The sequence below is a fragment of the Falco cherrug genome, chromosome 4, assembly GCF_023634085.1.
Source record: "Falco cherrug isolate bFalChe1 chromosome 4, bFalChe1.pri, whole genome shotgun sequence".
NCBI classification, from domain to species: Eukaryota; Metazoa; Chordata; class Aves; order Falconiformes; family Falconidae; genus Falco; species Falco cherrug.
In genome coordinates, this window is record NC_073700.1 from 105039704 (window position 1) to 105056160 (window position 16457).

Sequence of the window (16457 nt, forward strand, 5' to 3'; positions counted from 1 at the left end):
GCATACTGACCAAGCCCTAGTAGCTGACCAAATACGAATTGTGAATGAGGGTGAACACAAAAGTTAATTGATCTTACCTGGGTTGCAGTCTGTGAGGAGGGAGCAGATGGAGAGGAGAACTTTAGAAATGGTTAACGCTGGACTCCAGTTGTCTTTTAAAATGTCCAGGCAGATGACGCCTTGGCTGTTAATGTTACAGTGGTAGATTCTTGTCCGAAACGTTACCTAGAAAAGACAGCATGTCTAAGTACAAAGTGTTCAAGCCAACAATTAGATGATTATTAAGCAATTAAAAAAATTATATGAACTAACATTCTGCTTTCCTGGTTGAAATAACAGTACTCTGCTACCGTCAGTGAAAGACTGGGCAAGATAGAGATATTCCTAAGAAAATAAAGAAAATAAAATCTTCCTCTTCCACCTGTGGCCAGCAGTGGAACTGCTTTGAGCAAGGTGAGAATGGGACATGTTTCCTGAGCTTCCTCTTGCCTTGGTCTCATCAATTTCATTATTTTTGCACGGGGCCAAAACAAGGTATTCCAGCCCCTGAGATGAACATCCTTCATAACTCAGGCCCACAGCTATTTCAGGCTTTGAAGGAAGGCAGAAGAAGACAGAGTCTTATGCTGTCTTCATCTGTTCATTGTTTGACCCAATAGGTTAAGCTGGAAAAAAGTGGAGGCATCACATCAGTGACTCCTGGAAAAAGTGGAATATGTTTGAGAAGGGCTGCTCAAATAAAATGCTTTTATTTCCAAATTTTAAGTTACAGTTGCATCAGTAGAATTGCTTACACCTTATGGGTTTTTTTTTTTTCTGTAGTTGATTTTGAGGATTTCTGTATCCATTTTGCATTGTCTCCCAGGTGATCCTATATGTTACAAACCAAGGAAGAGATCATTTCTTTTAGCCTCAAACGATGTGCTTCTGCTTCAAGTTGAATATACAAGCCTTTTATTTTGAAGGAAGTTCAGCTATGAAAGTCCACTTCATAGCTCAGAATAAATACTGGGGCTACTGGGTAGCAAGGGACAATATAAAAAACCACCTCTTGGGAGACATCAAGGACTAATTTCTCCACCAGTTCTACCCCAATGACAAGTCAAACCAGATGGTTTTAATGACATGTTCATAACATCTAAAATTAAGATGTACAATGTCAGTGGTCTACCTAATCAGCAATAACCCTGCCAACAGAGGGGCTGATTAGACAGGAGACAACAAGCCCAGTCCATTTTATGTGATCTTCACATATGTCCAATATATATATGTCCAATACAATGTGATCTTCACTAAACTTAGATCGTGCCAGTAACTGGGAGTGCTCATGCACCATCCCTGCTCTACCACACAGATAAACCTGCTTCTGAAGAACAATGGAAATGGAGTGACAGGCATGCTCCTGTCCTGATTTTATTCAGTATCAGAAATCTCAATGATTTCAGTGGCACTGAGATGAGGCCACTTATCAGTAAGCAGAAGAGAGGATATAAGTGAAATAGCGCTGCACCTCGCTTACTTCTATTAAAAATAAATAAATTCTTTAACACACTAAAAAATTCTGCCCCTTTGGATTAAATCAAGCAGCTTTGACAAAATAATGGAAAGAAAAGGTAGTAGATTTCTGGTATTAAAACACTACATTCAACACAAAATAATTTTTCCTGTAAGTACTTTTCTGCATAAATCTGGGAAAGCACTTTTGGACACCACTGTCATGCACCAGTGAGTTCTGTAACAAAGATCCCAGCAAAGCTAGTTTATCAGTTTTTAAACACATCTATGTCTAAATGTATTGCCAATTAATATGATAATTTAATAGTTTGCCACTCCATACCCTACATATTTGTTGGCACTTTCCTTTTTTCCCCTTACAATTGTAGTTTTGCTTATTGTTTTCCAGCCTAAGTGCTTCACTTCTGGGACTTTTATGAGAATTTAAAATATTTCTAGCATGAATGAGCTCAGTTCATCCACACACTATAGCCAGATGATCTATTCCCCCCGCCCCTTCAGCATTTGGAGTGAAGGAAGTCTTCTGCAAGATCAAGAAAATAGTATTTAGTGATAAAATTAAATGTTCATCTACAAAGGGAAGCTGTGTTGAACGAGGAAGGTTGCAAGTACACCGAAGCAGTGAACTACCGTACACAAACTGCACGTCACAAGTGCCCGCCGAAGGAGCTGGTGTGGAGGAGCACGCTGTGAATTCTAGGTCAGTGCTCATTAAGTCCCCAGACTGATTAACTCCCGCCACTCTTACACTTGAGCTATAAGTGAATCAGGGAATGCTTCCTAGCACGATGGTTTATGACTCAGGCAAACACTTTAGTACCTGCTTAATTTTAAGTGTTGTGTGCTTACTGCTCAGTACACTGCTGGAACCAAGTTTTTGCTTAATTCTTTTTCCTGAACAAAGGTGCCTTCCTGTGCTTCCGTGATGAAAAATCTGGGGACTTTATTCAGTGCTATCTGAATACACCAAGTATTAAGAGATATGTGGCCTCACCGAATGTGGGGGAAACACATTGAATCAATTGCACAGATTAAATTACACTCTCCAAATTATTTATAGACAGGTCAGTTGGAGCTTATAACCTGCTTAAGAGAAGGCCATCAATTTGAGCCTGTATTTTAGTGTATAACTGTTTTGCTGTCAGCTGAGAGGACAGACACATTGCCACATGTTCCCCTGCCTCGGTTGCTTTTGAAGCATTGAAGCAAGGACACTGGGAATTTGGCAGGATTCAGAGAGCCACTGGGATGAATGGGGGTAGTTCGTGTCTTTCATAACGTGTTCAACACTTCATCGCCATCTTAGTCTATCCGGTGGATAAATGTAGGTGGGACTACATCCGTTTGTAGTTGGAAGGCTATTTTTAGCAAATATTTAGACCTGAAATGTCGCAATTTTTCACTAAGAGCATATCTGAAACCCGTGACACTGCGGTGCCCACTCACAAGATAAGGCTTGCTGCTTATCACCGACAAATATGTCACTGACTTGCCAAACATGCCAGTGCACTTTAAAATGCCTGCCTAAGTACACAGAGACATTTTAATGACAAAAACCATAAAAGTTTTCAGAATTTCAAAAGAAGCTGTATTAATGACAGTCTTAATGTGCTGGGACCTGTGGACCGACAGTGGCAGGTAGTGGTGTTCTTATCCCAAAGCCGCAGGGTACTACTGTGAGGACATAGTGCTTTCCTCAGCCAGGTATTGCCTCAGATTGCAACTAACATGGGAAAGGCTGATACGTAACTTTCTGGATTTTGTTTACCATACCCACATTTTGAAGTTATGCAGGGTTGTTCCTATTATACGCGGTACAGAAAAACCAAGCGATAATACCATACCAGGGGAACTACATTTTCTTTATTACAGTCATATTTTTAACTTTGATGCTACTTAAATGGTTGCTATAAACGCTGCACTCTAATTCTATTTATCCCCTAATGAAAACACCTAAACCCATGCAGGGGCTTAAGGGAGTGTGTGGGTGTACAGGAGAAGTTATCATCAGACAATTGAAAGGTAGAAAAGTAATCTGTCTTTTTTTTTTTTTTTTTTTTTTTAATAACAACTGTCCTTTATGGATTTACTCTCCTTGATTCTGCAATTTTAAGAGGGTATCTCATTTTTGTTGAATAAAAGTGCAGGTCAGAAAAATGTGAATTACAGGAAATAGGGAAAAATGCAACTACCTTCTGAAACCTGTAAGAGTACTATAAACAAGCTTTTGAAAGGTAATGATAAGGAATTTATATTCAATCAGTTTTGGAAGTAAACAATAATAAACTCATCTGTTTATCTACTGCTGAATGCTGAACCCTTCTGAATACTGTAAAACAGAATTAAACAAATACCCTCCCCCCCTTTATATATAGTCTCTAAGAAGAAAATGAGGTTATCTATTCAAAAGGAGGAGAAAAAATGATTAGAGAGAAAGGAAGTACATGCAAAGCTGTGGCTGGCTGTTCACTGAATAAGTTTTAGGACTGAATACAGACTGTTTATAAAACCTGGGAAAACTGAATTAAGATGGATTTCAGTTGAGTGATTGGAGGCAACTGGTTGTAGGAAAGATAAAGCACTCCTGGATCTCAGAGTGACTTTGAATACCAGTTTTGCAGTATGAGGTAGTCCTAAAACCACTCACTATCTCTCCTTTGCCCTGAATGTTCCCATGTTAGGTCTAAACCCAAGCAGCCACTGCGGCATTGACATCCAGGTATGTGACTTGCTTAACCTTCACTGTGAGATTCAGAGACAGGCACGTCAAAGCATCACCGGTCTGCAAGGGCTGGTCCCACAAAGACGTCTGACGCACTTTCAGACTCCAGTGAATTCAGTCACAATTCTCTTCAAAAAGGTATGAGGAGGAAGAAACAATTATTCGGTTTTGCATATTAGCATGCAAAGGGTTACAGTGTGCACACAGGAATTGCTTTCTTCAGCCTGTTTGGGTTCAAACCCTCACCTGCTGTTCCTCATTCCTCCCACTGAAGCCTGATGACTGTGCAGGGAGAGATGAAAGATTCCCAGAGTCAACAGGAGAATAAACAAAACCAACCCTATTTTGCTCGGCCAACACTGGAAGCAGGGCTGAGATCCCAGGGCTCTCATTCCCACCGTTTTGGAAAGTTCCTTTCAAGCTCTTTCATATCTTACAAGGGTGCATTCCCACGTGCCTGCCTGAGATGAAACTTCTGTCTTCCTCAACTATTCCCCAGGAGTTCCGTTTTAATAAAATTGCAGTGGCAATACCTGAAGTGGAGAAGTTGTACTGCATACACAAAAGGTTATATATATTTTTTTTTAAAAAATGATGTCATTTATAATGATGTTCATGGGGCTCAGGAGGGATTAAATAGTTCCCATCTCAGTTTGTCAGGCTTTATGAGCAATAGATTTGTCTGCTCAAATAGAGAGAATAATAAAAACAAGATGAGACCTACACTCTTTAGTCATATTAGAAAAAATCCTTTAAAACAACCTAAATGAAAAATATCTGTAGCTCAGAGTGACACAGTGTTCGTGCAATAACCTTCACATTAATTAGCATCCTTAAATTTCTTACAGAGTGCCCTTCATTTTATTTATACCCAGCACTGAGGCTGCCTTTCTAAGAGAGGGTGGTCCACCTCTGGTTTGTAACTACAGATTTGTAGCATGCACGCGAACAATCATTGAGATACTTAAGGGATTATCACATAAAGTGCATAGTAAATGACAGACTGAAGCTCACTATTAAAGAGCACAATATAAATATACACCAAGAAATGAACTTCAGCCAGTTTTTAAAAAACCCTGTCACACCTAATTTTAGTTGGTAAAGAATACCTAGAGTTTATTTTATCGAAGGAAAATATGTCATCTGCATTAGCAGGAAAAAAATTGCAATTACTTTTGCTTGATAGAATCCACATGAGTTAACCTTTAATATCACTGAAAATGAAACAGTATGCAGTATGAGTAATTATTCATTATATTCACAGTAATTACGAAGCTGAGTAACTACTCACACTGTCTCATTGGACAGACTGCTGCAGGAAAAAAAATACTGACTAAGCACAGCAATACTAGGCTTCTACATTATACAAGTACTTATTTTGCACACAGATTTACTAGCAGAAAAAGTAAAAAGGGACCTTGGTGATCTTTGATGTACCTGAAAGGGCAAATAAAAAAATATCCTAAAAGGTACAAAGTTTTATGAAAATGAAGGAAGAGCAGGACAGAACAAGGGCAATAGATTACCGTTCGGGTTAAGGACATTGACAACAGAAACAACACTGTAAGGTGCAAAGCATCAAAAGCTTTCTCTGACAAAGTCAATATGAATTTTTATAAAATGATTTTCATTTAATCAGCATAATCTTTCTTACACTTAGTAATTCCATATGGAAAGTCAGCAATAAAATCCTGTTATAGAGAGTAAAATTTTTAAAGTTTTATTGGTCATTTAACTTTTATAAAATAAATCCTCCCTTTCACAGTTGAAAGCATGCAGGCCGTATTGTTGTACATGCACGCCTAAGTTCACAAAAGTGCTCCTTCATGTTCGCTTTAATGCAGTTCAACTCTTCTCACCTAAATGTGAGCAAGCCTAGCACACAGCACCATTTTTATTCTACATGAAAAAAATTGTATATCACCATGTGACAGGCAGTACCTGGTGTTTCACTGTTCTTCCTAATTCTGTTACGCTTCTGTAAGAAAGGAGCTCATGGATGTGCTCAGGGAACTGAGGCAGTGGCAGGCACAGGGCTCCAGGCACAGGGCTGCCGGTCGGTGGGACATGTGGGCAGGCTACGACAGGCACTTCAAGTGCTAAACTTTAGTCTAAGAAACCTTGGCTATTTCTTTCTCACCCAGTTTTAACAGTCTTTGGGTATTTAGGTGATGCCTACATAAATTCTAGGCAGAGTGATGTCAAACCCATAGTTTTCTGTCCTAACCAGTTCATCTGCTCTTATTCTATAGTAATGATGTACATAAAATTCTTGCTCTCACATATGTATATATATATCTCTATGTGTGTAAAAGAAGACAAGAAAGAACATGGATATATGATGTATTTTTAGATCATGTGGATTTTATGCAGTAGTAAAACATGCCTGATATGGCAGAATTATGTAGTTTCTGAAACATCCAATAGACGTCACAAGTCCTGTCTTGAAAATATATTTGGCAAGCATAATGCAAACCACTGCTGTGAGGCGGAAGATATTCCCCATAAGATACCTCTACAGGCCCTTTTGAAGAACTTCGTATACTGGGTATGTATAGGAAATGGGAAGAAATGATGAACCACCTAAATTTTGGTGAGGGAAACCAGGAAAAGTTTAGTTGGATAGAGCCGATTTCATCAAGACTAAATAAATCAATGCAAATTACCGATCTAAATTATATTGAAAACAGACTGAAAAAGGCGGCTGTTCATTAGAAGAAATGGCAATTCAATCTGGCAATAACTAGAAGAAATATCAGACAACTGAATTCAAAGGAAATATCTGAGACTTACATGGTATTGCCCTATCAAATGTGACCTTTACCTTTATTTGCAATACAATGTAGTTATTGATCGTTTCCTCAGCCTAACATATTTCTGCTTGCATCTCTTTCCACTTTACATCTCTGTGATTCTTTCATGTTGAGAGACATTAAAGTTTCTCAAGGAGCTGCCTGGGTATGACCTGTCCCAAGCTCTGCACCGCTGCACGCTGCTCTATAGGTCCAGCGTTACCTGAACATATGGGACCTATGGGATGAACCAAGTTTCACTGCAGGTGGTGCAAGGATGGGAATGGCATGCTGCAGTTCACGTGTCTGGGAAGAGCTGCTCCAAGAAGAGCAGGACTGGGGCTGATGCTGCTAGCTCTGGCAATGGTCTGCTGGTGGTAGGTTGTCCATTTCTCCCTATTAAAGGCTCCCATGCATCCGATTTCTGCCTGCAGCCACCCAAAATCTTTGCTTGCTGGGAAAGCCTGCCAACTCCATTTATTGTCATGGATGAAGGATCCACGGGCTGCTTTCAGCAAGACGTAAATAGCAAAGCCGGGTAGGAACAAGGGAGCGTGGAGGCACAGCAAAGGGGCCGGGGGAGGCAGCGGTGTGGGAATGCGCCAGGCGAGGGACCACCAGGCAGTCAGGAAGAGGAGGATGGGGAGGGCAGGAGGCAGCCAAGAGAAGCTGTGGGCAGCACAGCATGGCACTGAGAGCTAACGTGATGTGACAGAGGCTATGAGAGAAGTATGACCAGCCAACTGAATGTAAGGGATAACAGTGACAGGAGACCATTGCATCTGAAGGCTGGTCATGTGATGGTGATACCTGGGACAGGGGCAAGAGAAGGCAGAACCTTGCCTGCACCAAGGTTGCAGAGATGGTAAACAGCGATGATCAAACAGGCTGTACTGAAGGTTATTCCGAGTCCGAGAGCTTCAAATGTGAATTGTGTTAAGAGCGATACATGCAAGTTAAAGTGTGGGTCTGCCTTGTAAGATTCATTATAACAATTTAGGTTAGAAATACCAAGGAATGCTTATTTTTTCTCATCTACTTTTGTAAGCACTGTTTTTCTATTACGCTGCAGTTAAAAGTGTCCTTAACAGCCAATCACATATAAAGTAAGCATGAAAAAGCGGAGTAGAAGCCAGGAACAGAAAGAACTTCCCCTCATAGATGAAGCTGAATTTATGAAATAGGTAGAAAGTTTCTGTCACAGGAGAAGGATTTCACTTAATGATATTTAGTGCACAAAGATTAGTGCTACATGACAATTGCACATAAAAATTCGAAGAGATGTTTAACATTGCCATTAAGCCCGGATTCTATAGACACTGTGCACTGTATTTACAAAGGAAAAAGACCCTCCCTGCAGTCCAACAGTTGATTTAAAACAGTTAAGCTTTCAAATGCTGAGAATAATTTTTCAATCAGTCGGTAGACATAGGAGATTTACAAGGAGGAAATAGAGATTTCTGTTATTTTAATTTTGATTTAGAGATGATTTAGCATATTGCAGCTTTCAAGTCCTGCAAACCATTTTTCAGTCAGCTGAGATTAAAGTCCCTAGCAAGATTAATTGTAGAGTTGGGATTAAGAGATTTTATAAATCACTCAAATTCAAAAATAAAGCTAGCAGAGTGCTAGGATAATGATAGATATATACATATTGTATCAGCTACAGCTAAATTGAATTGACACTGTAATAGACTGAACGCAGTCAAATATGAGAGTAGAAGTTATTAATAAAGATTATTCTTGATAAAAATGCAGACACCACCGCAGTGACAATTCCTGGGGGGAAAGTTCTCTTGAAGAGCATTCATTTTTCTACAAACACCTGTATGAAAGACTCTTGGTGTGGCTCCCTGGTTTGTCAAGGCTTTCTGCCTCACGAGGACAGTATGCAGGATAATTAAATTATTGCCCTTCCTTCAATAACTATAGTGTACATAATGATGCGGTGTTAATAATTTGTTGTGATGGCTAAACTTTACAGATCTCAGATCAAAAGGTTGCATACTTGGGAATTCACCAATTTCTTATGTGGACTGAGGACAGAAACTGAGCTGAAATTCTTTCTGTCAGATCAGGCTGACTAAAATATGTGATAACCCCTGTTCATATACACGTGTGTGTATATATATACACGGACACCCACAGATACACCCCTCCCACACAAGAGACATCTAGTTATGCGTAGCTATATATCCCATTCAATACCCCAAAGAAAGAGACAGCAAAAGAGAGAACTTTCCTTTGTTAAAGCCAAGGGGCGAACTGTCTGAACCCACTAAGGATGAAAGGAAGATAGTTAGCAGGAAAAAGAAATCTCAAAGGTATTATAAAAAAAGGTTGAGGAGTCATTAAGGCCCTGGAGAAATGTAAGGTTATTCCCTTGGCAGGCCTTCTAAGTATTTTTAGTTATTTATTTAAGTGGCTGCTCTGAACAGGGCATAAGCTTTCTCTGTTCTTCAGCCCACTGCACTACAAGGGAGATACTGTATTTTTGGGCTGAAGCAAAACCTCACCTTGTGACCAAGACTGAAGCCTCAGCAGCATCTGGCCTTTAGCAGAAGGTGAGATAATGTCCCCATCTATGCCTCGCTTTGTCTGTTCCATAACTTCCTCCTGTCTGGCATCTCATAAACCCAACGCGATACTTAGGATGCAGCTGAAAAGAGAACTGTGATTCCGCAGGCTGCCTGCTTTCTTGCTGACTCAGCCAACTGGGTGCTCAGCTAATTTCTGCAGTGCTACAGAAACTTCCTCGCAGTGGAGGTGAGGAAATATTTTTAATTGATGAGACCCTCCCAGAAAGCCAAAGTTAATTTGTCAGTTCTCAGATGAGCTGTTCTAAAAATCGTGTTTTCTGGTTGTAGAGATAAATCGGAGTTAGGCTGGGATGGCCCTCTATCACTCCTACTCAGTCTGCATCAGTCACACATAGATAAACTTTTTGGGGGTTTACTCCTTGGCACAAAGGTGCTGCAGTTGTGAGTGATGCCAAATGTCGTTGCTTTAAAAGGAAAGCAAAGCTGAAAAGGTCAGTGACCTCTGGCTCCAAAAATACGGAGTTCAGTTTCAAGGCATGAGCCAAAGCTGAAAGACTGAAATAGACTGACTGACTTCAAAGGGAGAAAAAAAGAGCATCATGAGAGCAAATTACACTCTGACTTACCACGTGGTATATTCTGTTTTGGTGAAGAATAACTTAATTTGATATGATGCTTATGGCTTAACTTTTGAGAGACACTGACAAGCTAAAGAGAGACAAAAAGAAAACTACGGACCTGGAGGGGAAAGACTTGTTGGTGCAGACTGGAAGGGAAACCTGACGGCAGTGATGCATTGCTATACAAAACTAGGAAAGTGAACTGGACCACAAAAGATAATTAGAGGATGTAAAGAATAGAGATAAGGCTTTGAAATCTTAAGAGGATGTGATGTTGAAGGCTACAAAGGTGTAAAAAATGAAGAAATACATAAAAATGAAAGTTTTGGGTAGACACTTTCTATTTCAACAAAACCTGAATGAATGAGTGATTCACATTCTTTTACGTGATAAAGACAAGTGGGAAAGCAGGTTAACTATCTAGAAGAACAAGTGAAAATTATACATTTGTTAAACACCCCCCCAAATATAGGCCAAACATGTTTTCTTCATGTGCAATTATGCTCTCAGATGTTTAATTTTATTTTAAATAATCTTTTCCAATATGCAGCAAGGTGCCCAATGATCAGAGTAGGCATCAATGGTTTATAGAAGGAATCTGGATCCTTCAGAAAATACGGAGAACTTTGTATAATCCAACCCAAACAATGGTTACACCACAAATGTATAATAAATAATAACAATAAAACCAATAATAATAATTATAATAATAATAAAATCCAGATTCCACCTTCAATATATTTTTCTTATTTTAAAAATTATTTTACCCTTCCCAACATCCATGTGCATCATGCACATGCACAATAACAGAGTGCACAGCATCTGAGAATAGATAAGGAAAAGGGATTGTGGAAATCTTTCAGCAGATTTTAATACACTTTGGATTAGGCCCTTTAACAGTAACTATGTTATGTGACATGGATATTTGCCTTTGGAACTTCAGCCTGGGTCAAGTAATTGCATCTGGGAAATACAGTTTCTGTTTCTTCCCAGGTCTTCTGTGGTCACATTTTTGGAAGATCAATTTTGACAGTACTCATTTAAATGTTTCCTTGCTTCATAGTAGAAGAGGGATAAAAATGGCCCACAGAAATCTCAGGAGTAATGTATGAATTCAATCACAGTGAGAAATGTGAATTAGACCCTTTCTGCTATGTACTTACAGGGACGTAATCTTGCCAACACTCAGGAATACATTTTATGTCTTTCTCAGTACATTCCACAGTCTTGTACTTTATCTCTAGATTTTTTAAGATGATTGAGCCATAAGAAGTGGGACTATACTTAGAAAAAATATCTAAGTTGATCTATTCCCATAATCCTAGGACCTATGATTTTGAGAATAGCACCAAATATCACAAATCATGCAGTGAAGTAGAAGAGATGTCAACACACAGTGACACAGATAGCACTGTACCATGAGGCCATATGTTACGTTCCATGCACTCACTACCTCCCTTTTACTAGAAATAAGTGTGTGGAGAACATATTTAACCACCCTTTCCCAATGATGCCGACTGGCAGCAGCTACCTTATGACAAGCAGTCATCTTCCCACGCTGCTTTATACAAGGGATTTTTCAAACTATTTTACCTATGAATCAGTTTGATAGGGTCTGGAAAACAGGTGTAATGAAACAGCAACAGGTTGAGAGATCCTACAACCTAGGATCCTACAAATCCTGTCATTTACAACAGTGGCTGAAGTGAACAGAATAAGAATGCACGTGTACAAAGTATGCTAGCGACATAGTTCTATCTGACGTTGTCCCCTCTGCACATGTACTCATTACCTTCTTACAGATAACAGTGTCCTTCATCATAAATACTGGCCTTTTAGTAATACAATATGGCAACAACAACTCTCTCATCCTGTATCAAGCAGTAAATTTTCATATAATTTATATGCACATGCTTCTTACAATGACAACTGGCATTGAGATGAAGGCAGACTAAAAAAATCTATTACAAAGCAGGACAAGAACCACCTCTTTGCTTGATATTTCATTAATAATCAATGCACAGCTGCATTACTCGTGACTCAAAATAATACAGCTGCCAAGCACAACTGAGTGTGGACTGAAAAAGTCTTTACCTCATGGTGAAACAGCAAACTGGACCTTCACCTTCTGTTTTAAAAGGATGCCTATTGCATATATTGCCTCAAGACTCAACAGATTCAACAGAGAATGACAAAAGATATCCCTCCAGCTTGTCTTTCAGATCTAGTTCTTTACATATTAGGTTTGGATCTCTGAGAGAACTTCAAGCTCTATTTTATACTCAGTAAATCCATTTAGTGGATATGCCAATATCCCCTAACTAATATAATTTTAATTTGCTGGGGGACTGAATGTAACCCTTACGTTTTGGCTACTGCAAACAGATTAAGCCCAGGAAAGAAGCAAACAAAAGAGGACTGTTAACACAGACCTTGCAAAGCAAGTCAGAAGTCTGGACTGGCCTGGAGTGGGAGGGAGGCAGGGAGAACAGGGCATTGCCCCAGCTCAGTGTGCTCAAAGCTTTAACTAACTGAAGGAGAAGTTAAAAAAGTTTCAAATTCTTTTATGAAGTTTCATTTTTTTTTTCTCCACAGTGTAATCACAGTTACCTAAATCAGAAAATGTGCAGTCAGCAAGGTGTACAACTCCTGTAAGACTTGTCAGTGACCTCAAAGCTTCCCTAAATTGGAACACTAGAAGTGCGAAACAAAGTTAGACAATTTCTAATACTGTTATACTGACCCATCTTTAGGTCACTGGCTAGAAAGTCCAATTTACAGAATGCCAAGTACTTTGAATTCACATCTCATTCTTTTTTAATTTTTTTTCCTGATAATATCCATGCTAGCTACTATAAACATAACCACTGTGGCATTAAAATTCCGTTTATAACCATTTCTCTTTCAATAGTGTACTCACAGTAATCAAATAGAAACCAGATACTCGCTCTTTTAATGCAACACCCTTCTATTACAGACCAGCGTGGCATATCAACTTTTTCACAAATGTGTCAAAAAGAAGGTAAATACTTTTGCTCCCATAGCTCCTCCTGCGAAGATGTTCCAAAGCCTCACTCTCCACACTGGCAAGGTAAACAACTGACTTCTTTTCACTTTGTTTCATAAAAGCAGGCCCATCAATTTATTTGACTCCATTAACAGCCCTGTGGTGTAAATTTTCCCAGCTTCTGTTCCTCTTAGTGAACATGTGTGTTAAGAATTGTACTCAAGTCTTCCAGATAAGGTCGTACAAGTGTTTTGTGTGTGATATTGGTAATTCCTTATCTGATGCATCTTAGGAGTGTATTTGCCTTTTTTATAGATGCATTAGATGAGTGGTTTGTAATAATCCTGTGATCACCCAATAAACCCCCATTTCGACATCTTCCCTCAGCAATTACTACTACTGGTTATCGATCATATTCTACTACTACATTTCACCCCATTTCTGTTTTTCCAGTCTTCATAATCACTAGATTTTTCCTGTTTGACATTCCGAGCCTACCTGAACAAGGTAATGGTCTACCACCTTCATGTTATCAATACAGTTCTATGTTTGTGGTTAGTGTTGTTATCGATAACATTAGAAAATTAATCCATATGGAATTCTGTAAATTTCTGTCTTTCACTCCAGTTTCTTGCCTTTGCTGCTGTATTTCCACATTCTTCTAGAAAACTGATGCAAAGCAATTACTTATAACTTTTTGAACAATAGCGTACCTTGCAGCTGCAGAGGTAATTTATATGGGCTAGTGCAAAAGGTGAGTGTTTTTGTCAGGCTGCCACAGACCCCTGGTGAATGGTGTAGGTAAACTGGAAAGATTACGTATCTTCAGTTGCTTATAAAGGGTGCAACTCAAATATAATTGCTTTCATATAAGAAACAAATCCAAATCAAACAAAGTACTGTTGGAAATTATGCAACCATTTGCTAAACAAATCCACAACCATCCAGCCATACTGGCAACATACAGGCAAATTTTAGGCAGTTACTTGAAATCTTTCCATCAAAATGCTCAGTTTAAATAGTCACTATTGCCTTGGAGGCTTTATGTTTCATCCTACAATGATATACCAACACATACATGAAAAAAAAATCACAAGGAGAGGACTCCTATCAGACTTATAATATCCTCCTACTAACCTTAGGTGGTTTAAAAGGATAGTCCGGTGAAAAGGTAATGTCAAGGAAGAAAACTCCACCTTCATATACAGACCCTGGAGGCCCCAGTATAGTTGACCTCCATTCATAAATGTTGTCTCCTTTGGGTCCAGCACTAAAATAGAAAACAAAAATACAATAACCACATACAATCAAGAATATACTCCATCAGTCATACTCTACCAGTAGCACTGCTGGTTTTGCGATAACACTACAAATCAAAATTGCATATTACATTCATTAAGTTAGTCCTGGATAAAACATCTAACTGGTGTCCTGTGACACTTTTGGTGAAGTAATATATTCAGTTAGGAAGAATTATTAAAATCACATTATAAATTATTCAAATAAGCACAGAAAAATTTCTGACTGCCTTCTCTCAAATACTTTAGTGGGCAGATGTGAAGTATTTACAGTGCAAGGATACAGGGACTTACTTTGCTGAGATGTCTTGTTACTGTCTTGCCTCACAAGCCATGCTATTTTCACCTACCTCCTCATCCACCTACCTCATCAGTCAGTTGCAGTATAATTACATATATTATTATACAGCACAGACTGTACTAAAGACTGAGCAGGGCACAAATGACCTTGCAGCTGCACTTTCTAAGTTACTAACCTAAGGTCTCCAGTCACCAGTACAGAAGGCTGCTTTACTCTGCAATCATTACCGTATCTTAAAAATATTATAAACAGGAAGCGGGTTAAACTCTTGGATTATGTTAATTCAAAGCCCCCGTTTAAAAATACAGCACTGAAACAGTATTTAAAATGTACAAAACATAATCCTTACGTGCAACAAGAAAAATCTCTCACCCACATGGTCAATTTCTGAAAAAATAAAATTAAAACCTAATAAAAGTTCTTGGGCATGACTCTTCCACAAGCCAACACAGCCTCCTTTCATACAACATAATGCTTGCCCATAGAAATACATACTTTACTCAGGGTGGCCTCTTAAGGAATATGAAGACTTCCTTTTGGTTCACAGCCTGCTGATACCAGTCACTGATACAGGATGTGAATTTCAATTAGGATCAGTTGGGACGGTGGCTTCTAAATATCTGACGAATATGTTTCAGAGGAAGGCAGTGCTGGTAGATATTTCAAATAAGTGACGTGGTATTGTCTTAAGGCATTTCTTGTGATACAATTCTTGCTACGTTTGCAATAAAGATTTCCACAGCGTGCAGGGGTTTGTGAAATAACCCTGTGTGTAGAACAGATGAAAGCTCTTGGCTATGCTCCATGCCTCACAGTGTACCCAAGGCATACAATTATTATACGACATCATGTCATGTTCACTGCTCAACTATTCATTTTGTTCATTGAAAGTTAATAAAACCCTCTTTCACCTGAAATTCCTTGGGCCCTCTTCAATAAAACTTCTGGCTGCATGATTCCCTGCATACAACTGCGTGACTTTGTACTGTGAAGTGTACTTCATTAGTCATGGTACCTACATCAATTTTCTATAATAGCTGTTAATGCTTCCTGGCTTTCCAAACTATGCGCTTTCCTAACAAAAATGGGTTAGAGATACTATAACATTATGGAACATTCATTTTCTATCAGCCATAGTAACAAAACTAGCAATTGTTTTAAAGATAAAATCTGGCTTTTTAGAGTGTCACAACAGCAGAAGTGTTGCCATCCATATTTCACAGTGTCGATAATACATCAGGTTGCTAGCTGCCAAACAAATTTAATTTACCCAGTTCTCAGTTTGCATTAACCTTTGAATAATAAAGCACAGCTGAGACTGCTGTAAAAAACAAACCAGTGAATGAATAATTAAAAACACCTCCACTGCCTTTAGAAAGACCAATCCTGAGTCAACAGGGAAGGTTTAATTGTGACTGAACTAGGCATTAAGGGGCTAATTGAACTCTTTATAAGCCCAAACAAATGTGGTCCTACAGCAGTACTATGGTATACAAGGTTCACAGAAAGTAAAACCCTAAAAAAAAAAAAAAAAAGATCAGGCAATTAGTTCAACTAGAAAAGGCAAGAAGCAGGGGCAATCTAAATCTTACATGAGAAAAAGCTCATAATACATGAAGGAAATCCTTTCCCATTTTCTGCAGAAAAACATTCTAATATTTG

At 38.9% G+C, this 16457-nt stretch overlaps 1 protein-coding gene across 4 annotated transcripts in view; it reads right to left on the minus strand.

Moving 5' to 3' along the window:
- Positions 1-16457, minus strand: part of LOC102057923 (ubiquitin-conjugating enzyme E2 E2) — a 217852-nt gene that overhangs the window by 24237 nt on the left and 177158 nt on the right. For all 4 annotated transcript variants that reach the window (XM_055706976.1, XM_055706975.1, XM_055706973.1 and 1 more), the window contains 2 exons: positions 14334-14466; positions 78-225 (listed from right to left, as the gene is read on the minus strand). In XM_055706976.1, the coding sequence (XP_055562951.1) occupies positions 78-225; positions 14334-14466 (281 nt within the window). The remainder of the gene's footprint in view (positions 1-77; positions 226-14333; positions 14467-16457) is intronic.